Raw genomic sequence first — 25,034 nt, 5'->3', positions numbered from 1 at the left:
TTGACTCTTCTTAGGATGACCTTGTTATAACTCGACAATCACCCCACAATCGGCTACCAGCAAATATACTAATTAGTATATCGTGTATAGTTGTGATGCTGTAGTTAAGTTATACAATAATACATTTTATGACAGCAGCTTTATTTTCTAACTGTAACACACTCTTCTACTTGCTCTAACAACATCTCTCTCTTCAGATCCAGAAGGAACTGCAAGCTCTGCCTTCCTGGGAGAAGAGGCTGTCCCTCGCCACTCAGTTACTGAAGGGCGCAACTCCCTTCCCTGAGAACGAACTGGCCGAGGCCGCGACGAGCTTCTACAAGAAGCTGGTGGCTGCTGACGCATACAAACCCTCTGGCTCCTACGCAGGACCTGTCACACTCATCAAATCCACTGACAACTACGTGTCACTCGGCCCCGACTATGGCCTCACTCCGGTAAATATTTTGTAGTAAATAGTATTTTTATTTTGTGTTTCCGCCAGTGGCAATTTTAAAGAACACTCAAGGTAAATTGTTCCTAATTTTTGTGTATCTGCCATGAATTGAAGCCCTCTCACATTGAAGTCCAAAACATAAACCACTAGGCTTGCAAAACACCCAGTATTTGTGTTTGGGGTAATGTTATTTTGTGAGTGTATGATTTGAAAGATAAAGCTTTGCTTCAATGGAGTATGAAGCAAAACAAAATTTGTACTTACAAAAACTTTATCATAATTCTTTATTCTATGAATGTATCTCTGATATTGCGTATACAACTTTACATGGTTTAATTTCATATTAACCTCATCTGTTTGCTCTTTTACAGATTTGCAAACAGAAAGTTGAGATCCAATCAGTGAAGGGTAACCACAGGGAGATTCTGACGGGTGACAGCGCTAGCAAGATCGCCGACATCATCGCACAATCCATCAAAGCATAAACGACTGATACCTACAAAATCTGTACAGATCTAGTAGTCTAAATGCTAGCACAAAGACTGTGTAACTGTTGGAAAGCATCATTCAAAAATTCTCTAAAACATATTTTGTATTTGATTTATTTTTTATATCAGTTTAATTTAACTGATTTTTTTGTTAGGTGTCTAACGCCTATTCAGTGATTTATTAATTTTGAAATCGGTTGTTTTCGAACCTGTCGAATCTCAACATTATTGACTGTGATGAAGTACGATTGTATTTATTACCATCTTGTATATAATGATGAGCATGCAATGTCGGATAGGTTAGTGTAAGAGTTCTATTTGTATATTTTGACGTCCCTTTGAGAGATGAGTGATGACATGACTTTTTTTATCCACCTAGGTTAGTTTTGTTTAGTCTTGAGGTATTATTATAAATATTTAAACACACTAAAAACCAAAGTGAGGTCTACCTAGCAGGGCTTTATACTTTTATTGTTTTATTTCAACGACTTCTCCTATTCATGTGATGTTTTAAATCATTTTTTGTAACATCACTTTATAAAGTGTCTTTTGTTATGTTTATTTTTTATGTTGATTAACATTTTCTATTGTTGTATATAGCCTAACTTTGTAATGTTTGTTGAGTTGCTTAAAAGCAAGTGTAACTGAATTCTTTATTTATTAAGAATAAATTTCTAAGCTCATATATATGTATAACTTCTTTTCCCTATATTATACACAGCATCCTTATTAAGTAATAATTGTGATTTTATTGCAACAACAGTATTATTTGGATTTTTTAGTTTGACTTAAAATATAAGTACATGTGCTTAAAAGTGGAGTAACACACTTAGTATTCACTTAGTGTCTACAAGTTTATCATTTTTAACTATCAAATCAAATAGTTATTTTTAAAGAAGCACCAGCGTAACTTTTATACCGGTTCCCGAGAAAATTTTAACCCGTTATCTGAATTAAAAGAAATTAAATATCACATTTTAGTAATAAATCAAGTTTTGTTTCCTCTACTTCATATACCCTTTCTGTTGTGAAGCATGGGTAGGCTATATAGCAGCTCGATACGTTTTTTATCATTTTTTTTAGAACATGGTGAGCATTCCCACACTGGAAAATTTACGACTAAACCTTGGCATAATACACTTGCACAACTGCTCTACTTTCTAACAATTTTTACTTGAGGATGTGGGTTTGATAAGAATTTAAACCTCTGATGCTTTCACTGATCTAATGACAGTTCATGATACTGTGGAAAGGACATCTCATAAATTTTACAATCAGTTTTTTTGTATTTCCTCACTTCTTCTGTGTCTCTCAAACTCCTCCAAAAGACTAATCAAAGCATATCTCAGACACAGGGAAAGTAACTTACATTTAGGCAACTTAAAGATGGTCTCCTGCAGGGAGTGGTGTAAATACTTAAATACTTTACTTTGAAATGGCGACCATACAAATGTAGGTATTTTAAGCCAAGTATGAATGGAGATGAGTGGCGCGATCTTGTAGTCTCGTTAGTGACTAATAAAACCGACATATTCCTTAGACACAGCTGTTAATAGCCCATACAGCCAATGGCAACCAAGGGACCTTAAGTTTATAGTGGAATTAGTTAGCTTAGTTAGAGAAGAAAGCTAGCATTTAGAATGATGGGATTCTAATTTCATTGATCAATCTATCAAACATGATTTGTGTGTAACCCAGGTAACGAAAAATTCTACTAATAACATAACCAGATCGAAATTATTAGTAAATTCACTGAAAATGTCCAAAATTACAATGTTAACTGAGGGTGCTGGGGATATGAGTGGGAATTCTATCTCCGAGATACTCCAAGAGACTCATTCTCAGCATTTCCACAGACTGAGCGATGTTAGACACGGACTTACTAAAGTGCCTAGATGCAGCGTGTTGAACAGCTCCATCAGAACTCTACTGGGCAATGCAATAGCAGAACTTGAAGACGACCACCCCTTCCTACCACCAAGAAACAAGCGAAGGAAGAAACATCTATAGACTACGTACTTATCAGAATATTTTATTACTATTATTCTGTATTACTATACCAAACAAAACCTATCTATCTTAAATAGATTCATTTTTTATTTACTATACCTATTAATTATTACTGATGTTATTGATAATGAATTGTCATGATTATCATATTATTAAAAAAAAAAACCGCTGCAGCAAACCTACAGATTAAGAGAATTTCCATTTCCTTGGCTGGATTTCTACAAAAATATTCTCTTAAAATTGTCAGATTTATTTCCAATTAATTTTATTGAGTACTAAGTTTTGCTGCTACAGGAAAGGTAATAAGGTGTGTTTTTTTATTGAAATGTTTAGCTTGATTGGTATGAAATAAATTAAATTGCAAAATTTAATTGAAATACATCCATAAACGAGCAAACTACAACGGTCTATATTTATTCTCCATAAAGACATGCTTCATTCGCCAAGTACCGAACAGCGACTCGCCGAATCACAGTAGTGTAGATAGGTGTTTATCTTTTTGGTAAGCAGCAAACATTTGTGATTTGTGCTCGAGTTTTCCCGTTCATTTGTTGGTATTTTTGCACACATCAAAGTGAACGAATATTATTGCTATTCCCGTAATGAACAGTTGCTCGGAAAACAACCCAGGTGTGTAGACGTCTACTCGTTAATTGGTGAATAGCAAGACAAGATCGCCGAATGTAAAAATATTTCGTGCTTTGCGAATGGTGCATGTCTGCAAAGCTTAAAAACAGCATGGGAATTTTAAATTTACATTTTTTTAATTATTTCTGTAGTTGTTAGGCATAACAACTCTTCCACAAACTAAATTAGCATATTTATTTTTTTAAGCTCTACAAAGTGCTAGCTAGGGGGGGGCCGTGAGCCTTAACCAGGATTTTTTGGGAAATTTTACCAGGACACGCGATTGTGCGACAGGCTCAGCCACACGGGCCCCCTATCATAACGATATTTATAAGAGCATTTACCATAAGTTTTTTAAGACAAAAATATGTGTTAAAACAAATAAGAGCACTAGGACAAGTAGTTTACAACAGATTACCATAGCCACCTCTGCTTGACCGATTGATTTAAATTCTCTACCAAACTAAGTAAAAGAATTGCCATAAGTCATACAGGTTGCATCAGCTGTCCTTGTGGACTTATGAAGGCACCATAAAATAGGGCCGTATTTAGAACCAATGTGGCCCCCGGCCTAGGAAGATAAAACATTAATAATATCATAGATAAAACATACTCCCTTAGTAGATTTCTCATCCTTATGGAACAGCTGAAGACAATTTTATTGTTAGTTCATGTACGGTTTATGTAGAGGTCGTGTTTTGTTTACAATTTGTTTCCCGTTATTACAGCCATTTAAAACCTCGTTTAACCAAATAATAGGATCTAATCATAAACAATAACTTGTCCCCTAGTTATATAACCAAACGGTAAAGCACAAATCAAGAAATTAACCCTAAAATAATGGTAACAAAGTTTCATCGACACTAGCGCCTTTGTGTCACGTACATGAACTAGACACGAAAAACGTGCTTCAAAATTTACAATGGGATGAGAAGTCTACTTGTGTTGGTTAGTCTATGATAATATTAATCATCCAAGCCCCCAGCGGATCACACCAGAGAGAGGGCCCCTCCTCTTCAACTAAATGAACTTGACAATTCTTTTACGATCAAATCGGAATTAACCTAGGTTGCTAGTGGAACTAGCTAATTCCATTCTTTCATTGATGCTAAAGAAGGATTTTAATTTCATTTAATTTCTTAATGTTAGTAGGCTGCAATCTAGATATGTTTGCTTCAAGCATAGATAAAAGGAGTATAGACATAAATGGATTATGTCTAGATACGGTACTCCTTTTATCTATGCTTCGAGTCAGGTAAAAAAAGTTACTTACCTATGGGCCTCGGGCCAAATCAGATCGGTTCAAATTAGAATTGCTTTGGAAACTGTTGATTTTTATATACTGTAGATTTTCGAGCCAAACAGAGCCTGGCATACAAAGCTTGAGGGATCAAGCACAAAGTCAGAAAATCAAGTTCGTGCCGATTTTCTCAGTACGCATATACTCAATACAATAATGCCCAATAAAATCGACAGCTTTAATGTCCGCGAGGATCACGCTCACGAATTTGAAAGATTAAGCCTACGCTTTTGCCACGATCGCGGATTTCGACGACATTTCCCCGCGGGGACGATGTTTAGTTTAATATTTTGCCGCTATTGCGGAAGACGAGAATGGATGTTTCTTCTCCCATGAAAGATACATCTTGGATTTTGCCGCGATTGCGGAAAAAAATATTTCCCCGTCCCCGCGGGTTGCGTGAGGGATTGGGCAGTGACCGCGGGAGACGATGATGATGTTATCTGATGATATCATAGGTTTTTGGTTGCAATCTCGGTTCGGTAGACTATGAATTTTTCTTCCATGACTACGACTACGGGAAGCATTCACTATTTTGGCGCGATCATGGAAGACGAGGTTATGACGCCTCGGTGCCTCAGGAGATGCCGTGCCAGCTAAAGTGCAAGCTTAGGCGGTAATATATATGATAATGTTTTTAAAGATTATTGGGAGAATAGAGGGGGGCCCGGCGACCAAACTTGCGGGGTCCGCGGGCTCTTATCGCCGCCACTGTCTTTCTAAAAGTATTCGTAGATTATCCCTACGATGCACACGAGCTGAGAAAAAAGGTTTTAAAGAAACATGCTTGCTTAGTTTAAAATAAAAATACATTTTCCAAATCAAAACTAAACAAATAAATTACAACAGTTAATGAATGAATAACATGGGAATTTTAAATTTATACATTTTTTATTTTCTCCATAACCAAAAACTGTACATGCTAGATAATTTATTTGTTTAATATCTTCATAATTGTTTAGAGATAAACTGGAGAATTTCATGTCTTGAAAGGGTCTAACATGAGACACCCCAATTTTTACCCCTTTTTTAAATCCCCCAAAAAACTGAATCGAAAAAAGCAAAAGCACCTGAACTGCCTGAACGAACGGCAAGAGCGAACGAAACAGCAGCCACAGCCGAGCGAGCACTGGCGCTGAGCGGAGCGAGCCCTGAGCAGCGAGCATCGAGCATTACCGAGCAGCAGCAGCCAGCAGCAGAAAACTAGAAAAGGCAGAACAGAGAACTGAACACAAAACTCAACACAGCTAAGTCGCTTAGTGATGGGCGATACGGACGCGTATCGCGATACAGCGATACGATACGTATCGGAAAAAAATATCGTATCGCCGTATCGAATCGGGCGTCTGTATCGCGATACGCGAATCGTATCGTCAAAAATATCGAAAAACGATACGTATCGTATCGTTTCCCCCCTCCCCTACCTAACCTAGAAACGGCAAATCTATATAAGTACCTGGGGACCAAGCTTTGCTCGTGGAAAATCATTAGTTTACTCTGAAAACAGTCATTAATAATATATTAGTATTGCAGATACATTAATCCATTTCCACACTCCACACTGCTCGCCTTTACTACTTCCTTCACAACTCCCTACGTCTTGGACCTGTTTCCCTATCCTTCCTATAGCATTTTAGGATTGCAGATACATTAATGTAATTGCCACAGACAGTTCCCACACTCTGCACTGCTAGTGGAGGCTAGTGCTAGATAGCACGCTAGTGGAAATGGACTGGACTGGGATGGGACTGGTACATTGTCAAGGGAATGGGCACACGGAAGGGACTAAGGCTAAAGATGTAGTGACGTCATATCTCTAGTGGTTAATGTCTTCTCTTGAGGCGACACGATTACCGTAACGAAACGATGTGATTTCAGCGGCGTTCGTGGCATCGTTGGTAGCGTTTCGGATTGGTGTTCAGGAGGTCCGGGGTTCGAAACCCGCCGGTCCGAGGGTAGAAAGGTATGGCCAGGTATTAGGTAATAATGTTCAATTTCTTTGAACAATTTTGTCGAAGTTAGATAGTTGTATAGTGCTACAAGGTTGTAATTCTTATTTTGGCCACCACAGTTGTCCGAGAATATAGCCAACTTTTCGCTTTTGATATTCATGCAAGTTATGTATTTGTACAAACAGCTACCAATCTCTTCACTGCCTCGTTTTGCGGTTCCTTCGTCCCACATAAACATGTAACCTTGATTGTTTCCGCAGTCATGGATACCAACATTGTAGGTCCATAGCTTCCGTAAGTAAAATGCTGGGCCACAGGTGAGTTTAGGGGTGGGTAGTGTTTGTTGCAGGTCAATAGATATTGTATGCAACCTATCAGGATGCATCTTAGCTTCTGTTGTGTATTCAGTAAGCTTTGCCTGCATAGCATCAGCTCTTCTCAAATGCAATTCTTTTTCATTTCGCAAACTTGCTTTTTCCTCCTCGCTTGTTGTTGGTTCACTCAACTTAATATGAATCATATCACATGTTTTGCAAGTATCCGATTTAGGTAATTTGAACCCTATATTGTATTGTTCGTTGAAAATACGCCTGTACTTGTCTTCCGATACTGGGGTCACATTTTGTTCTGTACAATAATTAAGATAATGATCTCTGTACAAAGATGTAATATTAAGGTCACAATCAAAATACCTTCTGTTAGGATTTTGTTTTCGGCTGTAATGAGTTTGGTATGTAGGTATTGACTTTATATGGCTGTGCACAGAGGCAACGCTTTCTTCAGGGACTCGGTTAGGTCGATTAGAGTGCTTTCCTCTCTTGTCATTTGTTGGCGTAGACGATGATTTAATTTGTTTCAAAAGATTGTTCAACCGACCTCTATTGTTTTGGAGGCCATGCACAGCCATGAAAGTATTTCGGCATACTTTAACCAGATTACTGTTTACATTCAACTTAAAATAATAAGATTTTTGCCGCCTTGATTCCTCAGGTGCCGTCCCTCCGTACCTTTTCTTTACATCATAAGCCTCTATTAAGCCAAACAAATAAGCGTTTTGTTTGTCGAAATTTGCTAGATTCCAAAAACCATCAAATATTTGATTTTTTATTGGCTCTGGTAGTTTATCTTGGCACTTAAGAGGGCAATTACAAAGTTCACCAACAGAATGGGCAGCGACAGGACGCCCGTTTCTATTTATATAAGGCCTACCTTCATTTTTCCTTTTCTTATTTCTCTCTTTTTTAGACATGTTCACTTTCCTTTTTCGACCTCGAACAGGCTTCTCAGGTGTAGGATGGGGAGAACGGGCCCGTATTTCGTTTCCTGCCAAGTCTGCTGGAGCATCCTCCTGAAATAATAAAAATAATTAGTTTATCTTTTTATAAATTTCTTATAGTACTATCTATCAAAGATTTAAAATCATATGTTTTTGTAGTGCTAACCCATAAATATCAGTTAGCGAACCATTCCTTGAGGCAACACAATGCTAACCCTCAAGTGCGTAGTTACAATGAAAGTTTGATTTCAAATACTACTAGTGATGGAAATACCAAACAAATTTTGCTTTACAAGTATAAAGTGTTTTAGCATATTACAGAACAATAAAGCTGTAAAAATAATAAAATATACGCTTATTAAAAAATAAAATGCTATCACAAAACTTTTCAGGTTAACCTAGAGTAATATAGTGCTAACCTGTACTTACATTATTTTCATCTTCTGATGACGAATTCGGTATAAAGTCAGGATCAGCATCACTGTCGTCAACAGATACGTCACTTTCTTCATGTTCATCAATAAAAAGTTGCCTTCTGACCTGTTCGTTGTCCATATGATCACCCATCATATTTTGCACAAATGGCTTAGCACTGTGTTGACACCAATATGCCTGACAAAGAACAGGGAGGCGACGTAATGCACATCGATACTAGAGCTACCTACCAGACATATCAGCAACTCCATGCAGGCAACTAATAGTTCATATAAAACCCCGCTAGAATGTGCTGTTAGCCTGATTTGGGCAAAAAGTAGGGTTAGCACTTTGTTCCGCCGACCCCTTCAATTACAAGATTTACAAGACGAAGAGTGTGGTGTGGTGTGTGAACACCCAAGTTATAGGTTTTTGTAAAAGTAAGCTATGAGTTACCAATAAGTATTACAGATAATACAGTTTTAAAGTCAATAAGACTAACTTAGGTACATTAAGTTATCCATTTTAGGTAGGCCTACTGGTAGTTTCAATTGAACTAATTTACTTAGGTCTAAGGACGGTGAACTAAGCGAAAGTGGCATTTTATTCTTAGCGGCAACCTGTATAAAACGTTCTCTCAAAAAGGCTATTGAATAATTTTCGACAGAACTGAAGGCCTAACACACCAATTCTGCATTGGTAGTGACTAAAGAAGATTTTAACATGAGTTAGCCTATTAAGAATAAGCTAACTTTTGAGAAAGCATCAGTAAAATCATAAGTAAGATGGATCTGATGTACGCCTAGGCCTATGACTAGACCTTGCAATTTAAATACTTGTTACCTGAATATCAAAAATACCCCTTCTTCATCATTGACCAGCGTGGGCCGGATAGATAGCGTCAAAATCCTTAAAAACTTAAGTTAGGCCTACTAGCTTATTTACAATTAGGCTAGGCCTAACTTAGGCCTAGAAATAAAAATTTAAAATATACTTACTGACTGCGCAGCGGCGGTGGATGCTTATGCTAGCGACAGTGTTGTTGAGTTTTAAAAAAATCCTTCAATTGAGTAAGTAAAATGGGTTTACTAGGAGAAGTTCCTTTAAGTTCTTGGTGAAAACCTCATCTTCCATGTCTATTAAACATTTTGGCAGGGCATTGAACATCTTAACAACCACCTGCAGGAAACTATCTCTTGTCATAGCTAGCCTACATCTAGTTGTTTTCAGTTGTGTGCTCCCCTTATGTTGTGATCATGCTGTTCCCCTCTGCTTTCATGCAGATGCAAGTTTTGGATTTTATATGAAGCAGGCAACTGAATAACTTAGGCCTATATATATTGGTTGTATACTGTAAATTTGTTAAGTTTTAAAGATGGGTTTACATGGCTGCAATGTCTCAAGTTACTTCCAGTTACAATTCTTTCTACTGCTTGTTTTTGTAGCTTCAGTATACGGATACACCCTGATTAGTGGCCCCAGAGTAAGATTCTATAATTTGTATGACTATGGAATAATGAGAAGTATATTGTCATGAGGTACTTTTGCGTGATTTGATGTTTGAGTTTTCTAAGGAGAAAAATTACACGCCTTAGCCTAAGGCACACAGCATCGACGTGGGAGTCCCATTGTAACTTGGGATCCAAGACAAACCCTAATAGTTTTACTGGCTCATCTTGAGATGGAGAGGTTTTGCTGAGCGTTAATAGAAGCTTCTGAGTTTTGGCTTCATTTAGCTTAACCCTAGCGCTGGCAAACGCCAGATATACGGCGCGAACGGCCGCGGCCGAAATTGTAACGCCGGATATACGGCGCCAATGCAGGTGTTACGGTAGGCCTATATATAATATTTTTTTTTTAGTTTTGTTCACTTTTTAGGGCTACTGTTGTAATAAATAAGTTAAATAATTCAAACCAGAGTACCCTGGAATTATAGGCCCGAGCCTTATAGCCCCGAGCCTTATAGCCTAGTTTAATTACTAACTATTTACTATAAGTTTTTACAAGTCACATATATCAATAAATTTTTTAATTTGTCTGAAACTCTCTTATTTAAGTATACCTCCTATGCATAACAGGATGTCCCACTTTGTACCATTTATTGTCCCACTTTGTACCATATGCTGTCCCACTTTGTACCATATTGCTGTCCCACCTTGTACCAGGGTCGGTTCATGTTGGGACAAGTGGTATAAAGCGGGACAAACGGTTTTTGGCCTTTTAAATATAAGTTAATAATTTTGAAAAAAATATCATTAAAAGAGTTTTAAAAGTGCTTTATTTTTGTGCAAAGATTGTTCTTCTAAGTCAACTAATATTGAAGAAAAAAATGTTTTAATTTTTTCGCCCCAGTATGTACCACTCTCCCCTATATTATATAAGGTGTACGGTTTTGTACATGACCTGGGTTGGATGATTATTTGGTACTAGCGCGGGGGTACGATCGACATAGTAGGGCTATCAAACAAAATACACAAAATAAGCTATATAAACTATATATTTTTGGAATCAGCACAAAATTCACCACAACTTTACAATTTACCTTATGATGATAAGTCTTACATGCACTTAGCTATACGACGGAATATAAAAACATTTTATAAAAAAATTAATAATGCCTAGGTACAATTTGGAGAAACTAAAAAAATTTTTTTTGTGGTAACCATGTAAGTTAAACCACCTATATTATTGTTCTTTGTCTTATTCTGAACAAAATGATATATAACAATCCATTGTGTTGCTATTTCTAATTTTTATGATGGTTTAAAAATGATACCTATTACATAATCAATAATATCCCTAGGCCTATGCCAGTACAGTGTTACACTAGTGCCAGCTCTAGGGTTAAGGCCATTGTGCCCAAACCAGCCTCTTGCATTATTGAATAGTTCATCTGATTTCGCTGCCGCTTCAAGCTAGGGTGTTGTCCCCTGCCACAGAGAGATGTGTCATCGGCGTATATAGGAGGGTTTCATCATCCCTACCAAGGACATTCATCAGGATCAAGAACAATGAAGGCCCTAAAATCGATCCCTGCGGGACACCATGGTCCATCTTAGCTGGAGCAGAGAGAGCCCCCTGTATAGCCACCATCTGGCTCCTCTCACAAAGATAGGAGTCTAGTGTTTTGAGAACAATCCCACCTATTCCATATCGAGCCAGCTTCTGAAGAAGAATACTGTGGGAGACAACGTCAAACGCCTTTGACAGACCACATAGGACAATGGACATGGAATGGTTGTCCTCAAAGGCATTTTGTATTTCTTTCACTAGGGAGATGAGAGCTGCAGCGGTTGATTTTCTTTTATGGAAACCATGTTGCGAATTTGAGAAAAGATGGTTGGTCTCAAAATAGTCTAGGCCTACTATTTGGTTTTGCATTATTTTTTCAAGTATTTTTGCCAAACAGGGAATGATGGATCTATAGCTCGATGCAGCGTTTACATCTCCTTTCTTGAAGATAAGGACAGTTCATGAAATTTTTAGGCAATCAGGAAAAATGCCCGTTGACAGACATCCATTTATAGCCTTACAGAGGGGTTGAGCAACAGCTTCTATAATATGCTTCAAGATGTGTGGTGTAAGACCATATGTCTGGACTGTAGGAGTTTGAGAAGCTGTTAGTAACTTAATTCTAATAATTTCTGCCGAAGTTGTAGGTCTCCATTTCAAAAGATTGTGTTGTGCCACAGGCACCGCTAGAGCAGCAACGGAACTGTCAGGTTGCATGTCATTAACAATTTCATCTACAGTACTTACAAAGTAGGAATTAAATTCATCAGGGCTATTTGAGTACTAATGGTTGCTCTTGATTTTCTTGATTCGTTTATGACACACCAAGCTGCCTTAGACTTGTTATTGGAGCGCTCAATTTTATGTAGGCTACAGTATGCAGCTTTTTAGCAGCATCTAATTCAGCCTGATAGTTACGCTTTGCCTTCAAGTATAATGCATATAACCTATCTCTTCGCTCTACTGACGCTTCAGCTTTATACTTAGGGCCTAACTTATCAAATATCAGCTGGACAAGCAACCTAAATTTACCAAGCTCAGCTGTATACCAATCATTTGATCGTTTTTTGATTTTTTTTTTTCTTTACATTCACTCCAGGCCTAACTGTCACAGGGAAAAAGGTGTCAAACACTTCTAGACCAATTTATTGTGAAATATTTGGAAAATGTCTCCATCTTCTATTGAAATGGCGACCATACAAAATAGGCCTAGGTATTAAAAAAGGCAGGGGATACGCGTCCGTTGTGGATTAGGCGTCCAGCAGTTACTGTCATAACCCAACCTAACAAACCAAACTCGCTGTTAATGAAAAAATCAAATGAAGGTTAAATTCTGTTTATAAAATAAAAGGGCAAACTTCCGTATCTGTTGTCAAAAACAATCGAATGAAAATATCCACCTATATATCGTTTGGTTAGTTATAGGTAGGCCTAAGGTTAACCTAACTAACAAAACGATACATCGAATGAAACAATTGAATAATCAATATTTTCATTCGGTTGTTTTTGACAACAAATACAGAAGTCTACCCAAATATATAATTGCCTCAAATTCTAACTAAAGATGGATACCTAGTTAAGAAAAAATGGCATTCTAAGCAAAATCTTGGACAAAAAGTTAGTGTCACCGATGGGATTCGATCTAGATACTTCTTGTACAACAGCCGAGTACTTAAAACTCTATCCACTACGCCACGAACACCGATGACTGTAAAACGTATCATTGTGGTAATGGTGTTCCGGGCCCCCACAACCCGGAGATGTCACTGCCAGACGCCTAATCCACATTCGGTTACCGGACGCGTATCCTCTGCGATTTTAAAAGGCCAAGTATGAATGGAGATGAGTGTAGGATGAGTGGCGCGATCTTAGGCCCAGGCTGGTCTTGCAATCGTAGGCCTAGCTAGGTGGGTAGACTTTGATGCAGTTACCTATGTAGACCTACTGTACAATTAATAATTGTTAGGCCTATGTTTGATTTAAACAGAGTTAAATTTAAATTGAGAGCTTTATAGCAAGATAGGCCAAGCTGCACCTCAAACAATCTTATCTTAACAGAGTTCTAAGGGATTTGGCGAATATAACTTACTTACTTAAAGCCTAACTTAACTTACATGAGTAAATCAATGATAGTGGGAATGGGAAGGATCAGACTTCTTATATTGTAAGTTAGGCCTACAAGTGTTTGGCCAGTGTTGCGCCAATGTTATAGATAGAATGTTAAAAAATCTAAGTTTACTCAAAGTTTTTTAAAGTTAAATTATGGGTAATTCCATATGAAATCAACAAATTAAAATTATTTTTAACCTGACTAATTTGGATTTTGATGAAATTTTGTCGTGCAAGAGACTTTGTCGACGCCCGCGCTTTAAAGTGCACGAGGCCTGTAAATGTGCCGCTTTTTCTTTACGGACACAACCGCTCCTACAAGGAGCTGGATTATAGTGAGACGCCACTCTCACCACGGTATCATCTAGCCCCATTGTGAACTCGAGTGATAGTGACACCTTCTACTTAGCAATTGCTTGATTTTGAGCAACGGTTACTCTAGTTTTAATAAAATCACTCCTTATTACCTTCACTGTAGCATCATAATTAAGAGTAGGCCTACTCATTAAAATTGATGTTTAAAGAGGAAATAAATCTGACAATTTTAATCAAATCAAATCATTCTTTATTTTGTAGTTTCATTAAGAATAATACAATGGCATCAATAAAAATACAATAATATAACTTAAAACTAGTCGGCTACAAGAGTTTTTATTTTTTTTATTTTTTGTTGCTTAACAATATCATGAAAAAATTATTTGAAGTTAATGGTTCAGATCGGATTCAAGGAATTCCTTCAAGGAGTAGGCAGGGGATTTAAGGGAATAACTTATTTGAGTAGTAATCCAGCCAGGTAAATCAAAATTCTCTTCATCTGCAGGTTTGCTGCGTCGGGGGTATTTTATACTTACTATATCTTAGTTGGTTCATTACAGGTCCAGTCAACACCTCAACAATGGTCACACCAGCAGCTTCGAGATTTGCTATTTTGCCTATAGATGATGATGGCGATACTTCTAGACGGATCACAGCAAAAATGATCAAGAAAAACGAACAATTTAAAACCCAAAACAACACAGGCATTAAAAAGCCGGAACAGGCAAAAAAGAAACAAACTGGAAAGAAAAACCAGGATTCTCAGGTCAGTTAATTTTTCTAAACTTTTTGACAATAAAGTTAAGGAAAAGTTAAGGGCCTAGTCAAAATGTTGTTTAGAGTACATGATTTCAGGATGACCGCAATTCACAAGAGGGTGGGTAGAACATTGCTGTTGGGCTGGGATAGTTTTGTCCACTTCTATATGCAGATCAATCAAGGGTGCACCTTGGGTGTTGAAGCTCTCTTGCAGTTGTGGAGATGTGTCAGCGGAGTGGTATCCGCCCACTTGGAGGCAATGATTTTTTGCAGTTTCATTAGAAAGTGAGAGTGGTAGAGACCATTCCACAATTCTCTCTGCGCTTTTGGCTGATTGTTTGACACAATACATTTGTATATTTTTGTAATTGTTGAATAATAGTATTTACTAAGTGTTGAATTTCCACACGGTCTCACACACCCCATCACACAGCAGATGAGATGATTTAAGTTTTCATTTTAAAGTTTTTATTCAGCTGCTCAATTGCTTCATTATACTCTTGGAATCGGGTTTCCATTAAAATCTTTCTTCATTACCAGGCTGAAGACCGTCGCTCCGTTTTGAACAGATTACATTGTGAGTTTAGAGTCAATGTAATCAGACTTCTTAGGCCTACCAAATTTTCTAGCCACACCTGGGGCCCTGATTTTTAAATGGTTGACTGTTGAGTCACTCACTTTCCAATTTTCGTATTATTTAAACGATCGACAGTTGAATTATCCAACCAAAACTACTCACCACCTATTGTGCTGTTGAGTGGACGGTTGACTGCACTTACTTCTTTCTCTCTCGGCAAAAATTGCTCTATTTGAGTCGACGCCATATTGTTATTGCTTTGTTTTCTAATTGCGATTCTAAGACGTTGCCGCGATCGCGGACGATGGCGGTGACGTTTCTGAGACCGCGGGAGACGACGATGATGTCATTGATGTCTACAAGGCCGCAAGAAATGTTCATGATTTTGCTGTGATCACGGACGACGACGATCACGTTTCTGTAACTGCTGCAGTCAATGATGATGTCTAAACGTACGGTACGCGGAAGATTTCATGATTTAAAAAAAACCAAATTTGCTAGTTAGAATTTTTTATTGCTGCATTATTTCTTTACTTGAAAACACCACATTATCATAATACTACTTTATGACAAAGACAGGGGTTGGTGTAGTATTTTTAGAAAACTTGGTTAAGCTATCAAAATTGGTATAGGTATCAAGAATCGAGAATCGATACATTTTGGTATCAACACCCACTAATTGTTGAAAAAACTAGTCTTGAAAAATCTGGAATTAGTCTTGAAAAGTCTGGTATTAGTCTTGAATTTTATAATGGAAATAAACTAGCACCCTGGTTGGGTATTATAAACAAAGCCAGAAGATCAAGGAAGCGTTTTGTAATAACAAACACCACAAATTATGGAATTAATATTGAAGCCCGACCTATACTCATAAATTTGACACTATTTATGTATTTATTGTATACTACTAACAAATAAAGATTATTTGAATTTGAATACTCGGGCTAAATGTTAAACCTCATTGTTTGTTACAGTCTCAATTTTTATATAGGCCCTCCTAAATAATAATTAGGTTTAGGCCTGGGTCTTTTGATTCTTTGGAAGAGCTTTAAGCTATACTAAGACAAATTGAGCCTAAGAAAAAAAAAACAAAAAAAAACACCCAATTATTGTGTTAGTTGGAAATGATTTACCAGTTGTGTGAAATCATCTTGTCAAATTGTTGCTTCAAACATGTTTATTCCTAAATATTCTTACCATAATTTTAAAACCACTTTATCATGCCCATGACTTATCTTAGTAGTAAATATGTAGGCCTAGGTAAACCCTCTATCTTAACTGTGTTTCTTTCTTGACCAACCATGTTAGGAGTAAAAGGTTTTAATAATGTGTGGTACTGTTATCAATTGTTGTTAGAAAACCATAAATGTCGGATACTAAATATTTTCTTAGTAATTTCAATGTATTAAAATTTAAAATAATTGTTCAATTACTATTCTGAGAAGAAAATGGCAAAAAATACTGGTAGTAGTAAATGACAAATAAAGATCTTGAATCTTGAATCTAGGTAGCCACGTACCATACAGATTTTGTACCGAGAACCGAGGTACAAAATATTGTATGAAAAATACAGAAAATATATACGTCTAATAACACTTGCAATAATATATTTACACTTATATTGTTGACTTACAAGACGGTAAATACATGTAAAAGTTGGTAAGTGGTGATCAATTTCGATTGGACACTCCAATCCAGTGTTGCCGTTTTACGCGTAATTACGCTTTTTGCGCGGATTTTGGTGGACTGCGCGGATTTTTGTGCGGATTAGGATTGTGAGCGGATTTTGCGCGTATTTCACCCAATTGTAAAGTATTTTAAAATATATGGGAATTTCAACGGCAAATCGGGACACTTTATTCTTTGTGACTCAAGATGAGCACTTTATGAGTATAAGAACTAAGGATTATATTATGGTGCATTCAAGAATGATGATGTTTTTTTGTTTACATTTATTGTTCTCTTCACTCCCCTTACTTCCATGTGTACTCCTACGATCAGGTTGTCACTTCTAGAGATTTAATCGTTTTCTAGGGATATTTTACTACCCGTTCTAGTGATTTTCCTGTAGACGTTATTTTGTGGCAACACTGCTAACCTAACCAAACAGGCAAACAAAACAAATTACCAACCAACTTTATAATATTTGATACTAAAGGGCGATTTTTATTGATACTGTCTTATTGAAACCTCAAACCCCATATTTTAGGAGATATAATATTGTATTTTATTGACTTCTAAACTTGTAACTGCTATAGGTAAAGTTTGTTCAGAACAATAAGTTTAGTTTAGCACACATAAGTGTAAACATCCTGTAACATATTTTGAGTGTTAATTTTCATTATAGGTGAAAAAATTAATGGAAAACTGGTTTTCTAGCACTATATTATTAGACTCAGGTTAATTTACAGAGTGCGCGGATTGTGCACGTATTTTTAACGTAATGTGCGCGGATTAGAGAGGAAAAAACGGGATTTTTATGCTCGTGAGGAGGGATTTCTTCCGGAGCTGTGTGGCAACACTGCTCCAATCATCATCAGACCCAATAGGCTAGATTCGCCTATAGATAATTTAATAACACCTACGATGCTAATCAAGAAGTTATTCAAAATATTGTATCGTACCGAACCATACCGACCTTACATTTTCTGTACTGTTGACACTCACAGGTGTTGCTATGTTTGGGAAAGACGATTACTACAGGTGCCACCAAGACTGCATGATGGGCTCATGGATTTTACTCTGGTTAAGAGAGACGATTACTAGTGTTGCCGAGATCGCAAAATTTATATAAAAGAAATTTCCGTAGTAGTACTTAATATTCAGGAATTTGTCTTGACTTCTCCTATAAAACTCCTTGAATTGTTTGACCCAATTGTAGTAGACACCCTGTCTATTAATAATGGATTCCTTCCTCTATTATCTAGTTAGATTATCATGTTTATTGTTTACAGGGAAGTACAGCCAATAAAGCGAAGCCAAAGAGCGAGAACAAGAAAAAAAAACCAGAGGATCAATGGCAACAATGGAAGGAAAAAGATGCGCAGGTAAATACCCCAAACTATCAAAATCAGAATTTCTTGTTATAAATTATCTGATTAAAAGATAAGGCATTTGCCAGGAGTTATTAAGGATAATTCCTTAATCTATGTAAGATAACATCGTTTATATACCTAATATGTTATTTTGTTAAACAGAAGCTGAAGATGGGTTTTGATAAAAACCCGAAATATACCACATTTTTTTAGTAATTGTGTATAATTTTAATTTAGGGATGAGTAACCGACAAACCAAGAATAACATTGATAATTCCATCACAAAAAAAACATACCAGAATGTATGTAATATTATAGTTACTCACCGCTTGCTCATTAAAAGGGTTGTCGACAAGCTGATTGGAGAAAGTATGTGTCAGATTGTTGTTACACATTGTATTTGAATTTTTGATATTTTACTAGTCATTGACTGAAATAAAAGTGAATTCACAATAGGCAAGGTTAACAATTTAGATTCATCAGTGACTAGTTTTTTACATTTAGTTTTCAAGTACAAATGCCTAAAAAATACTTGCAGTCAATTTGAAAATGTACATAATTTGCTTTTAACTATTATTTTTAGTTTGTTGATTGCCACTACGAAAACGAGTTACAACAAGCAATTCTTCAGTCAAAACTGGATTATGAAGAAAACAAGGAACATTATGACCAGATGAAGAAAGCTGCCGAGGAAGAGAAGAAGGCGACGGGCTCAAAGAAAAATAAAAAATCAAATAAAGCCCAACCCATGAGTTTGAGCCAGTTTAATCAACTCGGTATTGAAAATCAGGTAGGCCTACTGTATTCTTTCAAATAGGCATTCTTATTTATTAATTGTATTTTAACAAGTTAGTTTTTTAGTGTGTTCTCACAAATTCTACAAATTCTCACAAATTATCTAAAATTGATTTAGTCTATATCTACAACATTGACTGGTTCCTGTCTGTGTATATGGAGTAGGGCTATGTTTGTTTTAGATTCAGTAGCTAGTTGTGTTGCCTAATACGAGTAAAATGTGTAATTTATCAATAAATGACCTAAAATGAAATTTAAGCTTTTTTAAGGAACTCAAATTCTATAATGTAAATTGGTTTTAACTGAGGAAGTTTTAACAGTTGGTTGGTTTATCCTTCTAAATCGTTATTTGTCCAGGGCTGTTCCCATTGATAAGTTCTACTGTACTTATTGTAAGATTCAATAATGTACAGTAATTAACTGTACCATGCATATAAAATGTTTACTGAACTAAACTAAAAATAGTGTTATGAAACTAAGGGCGGGTTTCTGAGTCAGGGATTTATAAGTCCAGAACTAGCCTAGTCATGGATTAAAATTAGTCATGTACTAAAAATTCACTTTCTGAGTCAAGGATTAAGGACACACGGACTAGTTTAAAGCGGGTACTTAGTTTAGTCAGAGATTAAAAGAGCTCATGATTTTCAAGGGAAATGTAGGGTAATTTGTGCCGCCGTGCTGGCAAAACTGTCACTACTGTCAGTTTGATGTGTGCGCTGCTCTGAAAAAGTAAACAGACAACGATCTCAGTCAAACCTTGGTTTTGAGGTTTATTTCTGTTTTAATTCATTTATCATTGTTATATATTTTATTATTGTTATAAATTAGTTGTATCGTAAAATTTTAATGGCGTTTTAAAGGTAGGATTGGTGTTTCATCCTATTTCTTTTGGCTGTACTTTACTTTACGTCCTACACTCCTTCGAATTAAAATATCGGTTATTCGATTGTTTTATTCGATATATTGTTTGGTTAGTTAGGTTAGGTTAACCTTACCTAACTAACCAAACGATATAACTTATCGAATAATCAATATAACGATCGATATTTTCATTCCAATGAGTGTAGGATGTAAAGTGCAGCCATAGTTTGAATAGGCTTATTGCAATAATGCTCAGGTAATTTCAACAGGGAGTCATAAGTTACCGGTACTAACTTACTGGCCTACCCTAGCCTTTTTAAAAAAAAACTTGTCGACCAGGCTAATGAAATAATCGAAATATCGAATAATCAATTATTTCATTCGGTTGTTCTTAACAACAGAAGTTGCGGAAGTCTCTTTACACACTGTCTAACTTACTTAGATAACAGAGTTTTGCTTTTCATCAGCACCAATCCTTGTTCTCCTAATCACCTGAAATGTTCTATAAGACGTGTTTAAACTGTTCCTAGACACCAAAACTAACTTTCTCAAATGACTTTTTTGTTGTTGAGGCTTTCTTTGACCCCTACAATTTCATATATATCAGCAATAACCTCTACCATATAACCTAGAGGACCAGTGGGAATTAGAGGTTTTGGGTGGGGGTAAAAGCTCTTGATGTAGTCTTTCCTCAGTTCACGGCATATTGCCAATGCCACTTTAGGCACATAGCGGCATGCCGATGATTCTGAAATATTAGTTAGATCGCCGGCTTCCCGCAAAAGTGTTCCACTTGCAAAAAAGCGCAACGCTACCAACACTTTCTTCCACAAAGGTAACCTAGTTCCCCTTGTGGAAGTGCCTTCCAAACTAGGCCTTATCAATTCAATTAGTTCTTTCACAGAGTTTTTTGAAAATCTATACCTATCCTTGAATTCAATCCTCACTTAAGTCATCAAATGGATTGTTTTCCCGCTCACGACGAATTCGCGGCCCACGAAAACGGTAAAAATCATTATAATCATTGTAATCCATAATCGCCTTAAACTTTTACATACAAAAATTGCTTAGGTTAAAAGTGGACAACTAAAATTAATCCTACCCCTATGCAGGATTAAAATCTAGCATGTTTTAGTCCGTGGACTAAAGCATAATTTCTTTAGTTCAGACTTAAAAACTAGTTCTTGACTAAGATTAGTCCCTGACTTATAAATACTCGAATCAGAAAGATATTTTTCTTAGTCCAGTACTAAAATGAGCTTTAGTCTAAGACTAGCTCTAACACCTGACTCAGAAACCCGCCCTAAGTGGTACCAAAACAGTTAAGATTGGTTTCTAGTTTTCTACTTTATATTAATGGTGGGTGTGTAACAGTTTTTACAGAAGATTTAAGGAACTACATCATTCACTTTTGCCTTTTCAGTTTGTTCGTAAAGCAGTCGTATAATAAGATTCTGTAGACTTTTTGGAGATGATTTTTTGCTTACACTTTGCAGGTTGAGGAGGCTGGACCAGCCGGTGATCATCTTGTAAACGGAAATCAAAATCCTGATCCAGAATTTTTCAATAGAATAAAGTCAGAGGCAAAAAAAGCCTTGCAAACAGAAAAAGCTGAAGAAGAAAGAAAGGCTAGACAGGTTAGTAAAATGTAGTCCAAGTATCTTTTGAAGAGATACAAGTTATTGAGGAAGGTTACTAGTGCAGACAATTTTTAAACTGATCTGATTCCATTAACTTAATAATAAATGCTAAGTTAATAAATGATAAGTTTGTAATATTTGCCATTTTAAAAGTGTGACTGAGTAATTAAGAATTTTTTTCAACTTTAGTTTTTTTTTTATAATTTTGTTTTTGTGATATGGGAATGAAAACACAAAACGTTGATGGATGTCTGCTTTTTATACTTTCTTAATTATTTTCTGAAATTGTTGCAGCCTCTAATTGATGAAATAATTTCCGCTAATCAGTTCAAAGACCGATTGGAAAAGTGTCAAGAGGAAATAGAAAGACTGAAAAACGAGAATAGCAGTTTACATGATGAGCTGATGAATGTTAAAAAAAGAAATAAAAAGCTATGTCAACTTCTACTGCAAGGAGAGAGTAAGTAGCATTCACTAAATAAGTATACTCAACTAAATAACTCCCCGTTTTGTTGTTCAATTTTAAAAATTGAAGTGGAATTTTGCCATATTTTGCCATAACCGGTAGGCTAGGCCTACCAGGGACAATAGCGATGTTTGTCTGATGATGTTGATTGTTGGTGTTTCATAGAAGATAATTATAAAAAAAACCTCAAATTCCAACACCACTTGAAATTATGTTAAAAAAGATTTATTTGTATTATAGGGAACAATATTTTTTGTTTTCTAGATTGTGAGATTTTAATATATTGATTTTAGCACATCACTTTGAGGCCCGGTTTCCCCAAAATGGTGTAAACTACGTTTATAATAAACTAGTTTATTTTTAAACTCCGTTTAAAATGTGTGTTCGGTTTCTCCAACATATTACTGGCTTCGTTTAAGATAAACGGCAATTCGAGCGGTTGGCAATCCTGAATGTGTATTTGTAAGGAATCTTCGGTGGGCTTTGGGCTAGTGTTTCCTACAACCACCACAACGCTACGCTACAACTCAGTAGAGCAGTCAGCAAAGTGCGAATGCCGGTAGAATAACATCACTGTTTAAGGTTATGTTATCAAGTTTTTATAAGTTGTTGTCAAATTCAGATTCATTCCATTTATTGAAATGGTCAATTCTGTCCCTTATTTTAGTAGGCCCTCTTGTTCTAGGTACTAAAGTGTCATAATCTTCATCTTCTACTTCTTCGGAAATGTCTCTCTTCCGTTTGAGAGGGTAAATAAGTTACTGCAATTAATTAATAGTAGCCTAACTTGAAATAAAATCAAATGTACTAAAAAAGAACTTAATATAAAACAATAAATTAAAATATAAATAAAACTTAACATAAAGCTATCCCTAAACCAAGCCTATTTTCGTCCAAATGAATTTGTAGTTGCTTCAATTATTATTGTTTTAACACCTACTTTTTGTTTTGATTTGAGGTTATGTTACTGTTGTAATTTACTCATTTGAACTCAGTTTATTTTATCCCCAGTAGTTAAACCAAGTCGAGAGGTGGTTTAGTTTGAACTTAAATTAATACCTAGTTTAAATTTGGGGAAACACAAATCAAAGTTAAACTAAGTTTAAATCGCCGTTTAACTTAAAACCAAGTTTAAATGAGTTGGGGAAACCGGGCCTGACTATGATAGAAAGTACTACAAACACCATTATTCCCATTTCAACCTTATAGACCCAGTTTTAGTTTTGCAAAGGGGAGTAGTCGAATCAAACCACCATCAGGGAGTGTTGATCTAAAAAAAGTAGGGCGTTTTTTTTTTTTAAGGTGAAGGAGTGTGATTTTCAAAAACGCCTAAGAGTGTCTTGTAGAAAGTTCAATTCCTGACCATGAAAATTCTTTCAAATGTTTAATAGCTCTGGCCGTTTTTGAGCTATAGCCGTTTAAAAAAAACATGTTTTTCTAAAAAAAGTGGGATTTAAGGGAATTTTGGGGGGGGGGGCATGTAATTTGAAAATGTAACTTTTTAGGATTTTCTGGGTAGTTTCGGACCAAGACAGACCTCCACAAAATTCAGATCCCTAGCTATTCTAGACGTGGGTAAACATTTGTATACCTGATCAATAAGTCCCAGTGAGTTACACAAGCGGCTGTATGTCCCGTTAAAGTATGTGCACGGGTGGTCTGATTCACTCTGTATAATCCTACGGACGTTTTTACCAAGCTAAACTGTAACACCTTTCATGTCATACAAATAAAACATTTGTGTTATTAAACCTTTCAAACATGCCACTGGCAATTGCTAAATAGCTGGAAAGTAGGAGAGAAAATCCAGCTTTGACAATAGCACACTTCGTGAGTAACACATTTTAAATCATATGGTTACAGTGAAGGACAAGGCAGAAGTATTGGTAGAAGTGCATGATCTAGAGAGGGTGAAGAATGAGCTGTCCAATGAAGTATCAAGACTGGTAGCTCTGCTGGAGCAGGAGAAGAGCAAAGTCAGAGAGTTGATGGAATCCAAGACCAAGGTAAGAGATCCTATCACTACTAGTGTGTGTGTGTACAGTACATGGTGTTTGCACAGAATTGGCTAAAATGTTTTCCAGACTAGAGCCAAGCTGTGGGTTGTGTATATGGTAGACACATTCATTTTTGTATCAAATAGACTTCCTTAAAAAATTGTTAAAAGTCCAAGCACAAAATACACGGGGAAATGGCAAAAATAAAAGTAACATAAAGTTTCAAACAAAACATAAATTTTGAAAATCTTTCTAAGTGTTGCAGATTTTGTCCAGGATTTCAACATTTGTAGGCTACCTAATAACATTTTCCCATTTTCATGTGGCATAAAAAAAACAAATATTTGGAAAGAGGTTTTTTGTAGTTGATTGTATTAGATGAATGAATGCAAGCAGCAAAAGTTTCCCCGTTTCCTAAATTTTCAACAATTACCATAGTAAGTCTCCAATCACCCTCCCTGTCGTATATATCCATAGACTAAAGCGGGTTTAATTTCATGCAGTAGAACGACAGATCTGCTATAAACTAAACTCTTGTTAATCCAATAACTATAAAATCCTGTTTTATCTTCAGTAATCATTTAAACCCATCACATATTCGTTGGTATGATTCATTTTCCAAACTCTTTGTTAACAACTCGAATCATGGCTGTGTGTTTGAAATCGTCTAAAAGTAATATTTCTTTTTGAAAATGGAATTCAATTGATTTGAAATCTTTTAGGCGATTAATCGTATAAATAAATAGGTATATTACTTATGTAATAAATAAAACACATTTCAATTCCTAGCCGGTGAACAAGAAGAACGTACGTTTCAATGCCGCTTCTGAAACTACAAGAAGCAAATGATTAAAAATTTTAGGTAATTATTCTTTCTAATAATTTGGTGGAGGTGGAATTTTTTATCTGGCAATAGTAGGATGTCTTCGATGAGGAATAAGTCCACTTAGTAATCACTAAATCTT

The 25,034-nt window shown here is 36.2% G+C and overlaps 2 protein-coding genes across 3 annotated transcripts in view; both read left to right on the top strand.

Moving 5' to 3' along the window:
* LOC129002846 (fatty acid synthase-like) overlaps positions 1-1,609 on the top strand; it is a 53,206-nt gene extending 51,597 nt beyond the window's left edge. For both annotated transcript variants that reach the window (XM_054430939.1, XM_054430938.1), the window contains exons 37-38: positions 198-437; positions 808-1,609. In XM_054430939.1, the coding sequence (XP_054286914.1) occupies positions 198-437; positions 808-921 (354 nt within the window). In that variant the 3' untranslated portion in view covers positions 922-1,609. The remainder of the gene's footprint in view (positions 1-197; positions 438-807) is intronic.
* A 7,384-nt stretch (positions 1,610-8,993) lies between these two features.
* Positions 8,994-24,931, top strand: LOC129002765 (G kinase-anchoring protein 1-like). The gene is made up of 8 exons (XM_054430804.1): positions 8,994-9,009; positions 14,500-14,705; positions 18,230-18,322; positions 18,894-19,100; positions 21,463-21,603; positions 21,901-22,066; positions 23,936-24,078; positions 24,859-24,931. Exons 2-8 carry the CDS (start codon positions 14,520-14,522, stop codon positions 24,916-24,918), a joined length of 996 nt encoding a protein of 331 aa, XP_054286779.1. The 5' UTR covers positions 8,994-9,009; positions 14,500-14,519; the 3' UTR covers positions 24,919-24,931.
* Positions 24,932-25,034: the final 103 nt, after the last annotated feature.

This window comes from Macrosteles quadrilineatus, unplaced genomic scaffold, assembly GCF_028750875.1.
Source record: "Macrosteles quadrilineatus isolate MER2022 unplaced genomic scaffold, UCM_ALF_1.0 Scaffold_9__3_contigs__length_116548681, whole genome shotgun sequence".
NCBI classification, from domain to species: Eukaryota; Metazoa; Arthropoda; class Insecta; order Hemiptera; family Cicadellidae; genus Macrosteles; species Macrosteles quadrilineatus.
The sequence above is the reverse complement of the archived record's forward strand: the minus strand, read 5'-3'. Positions and strand labels throughout refer to the sequence as shown.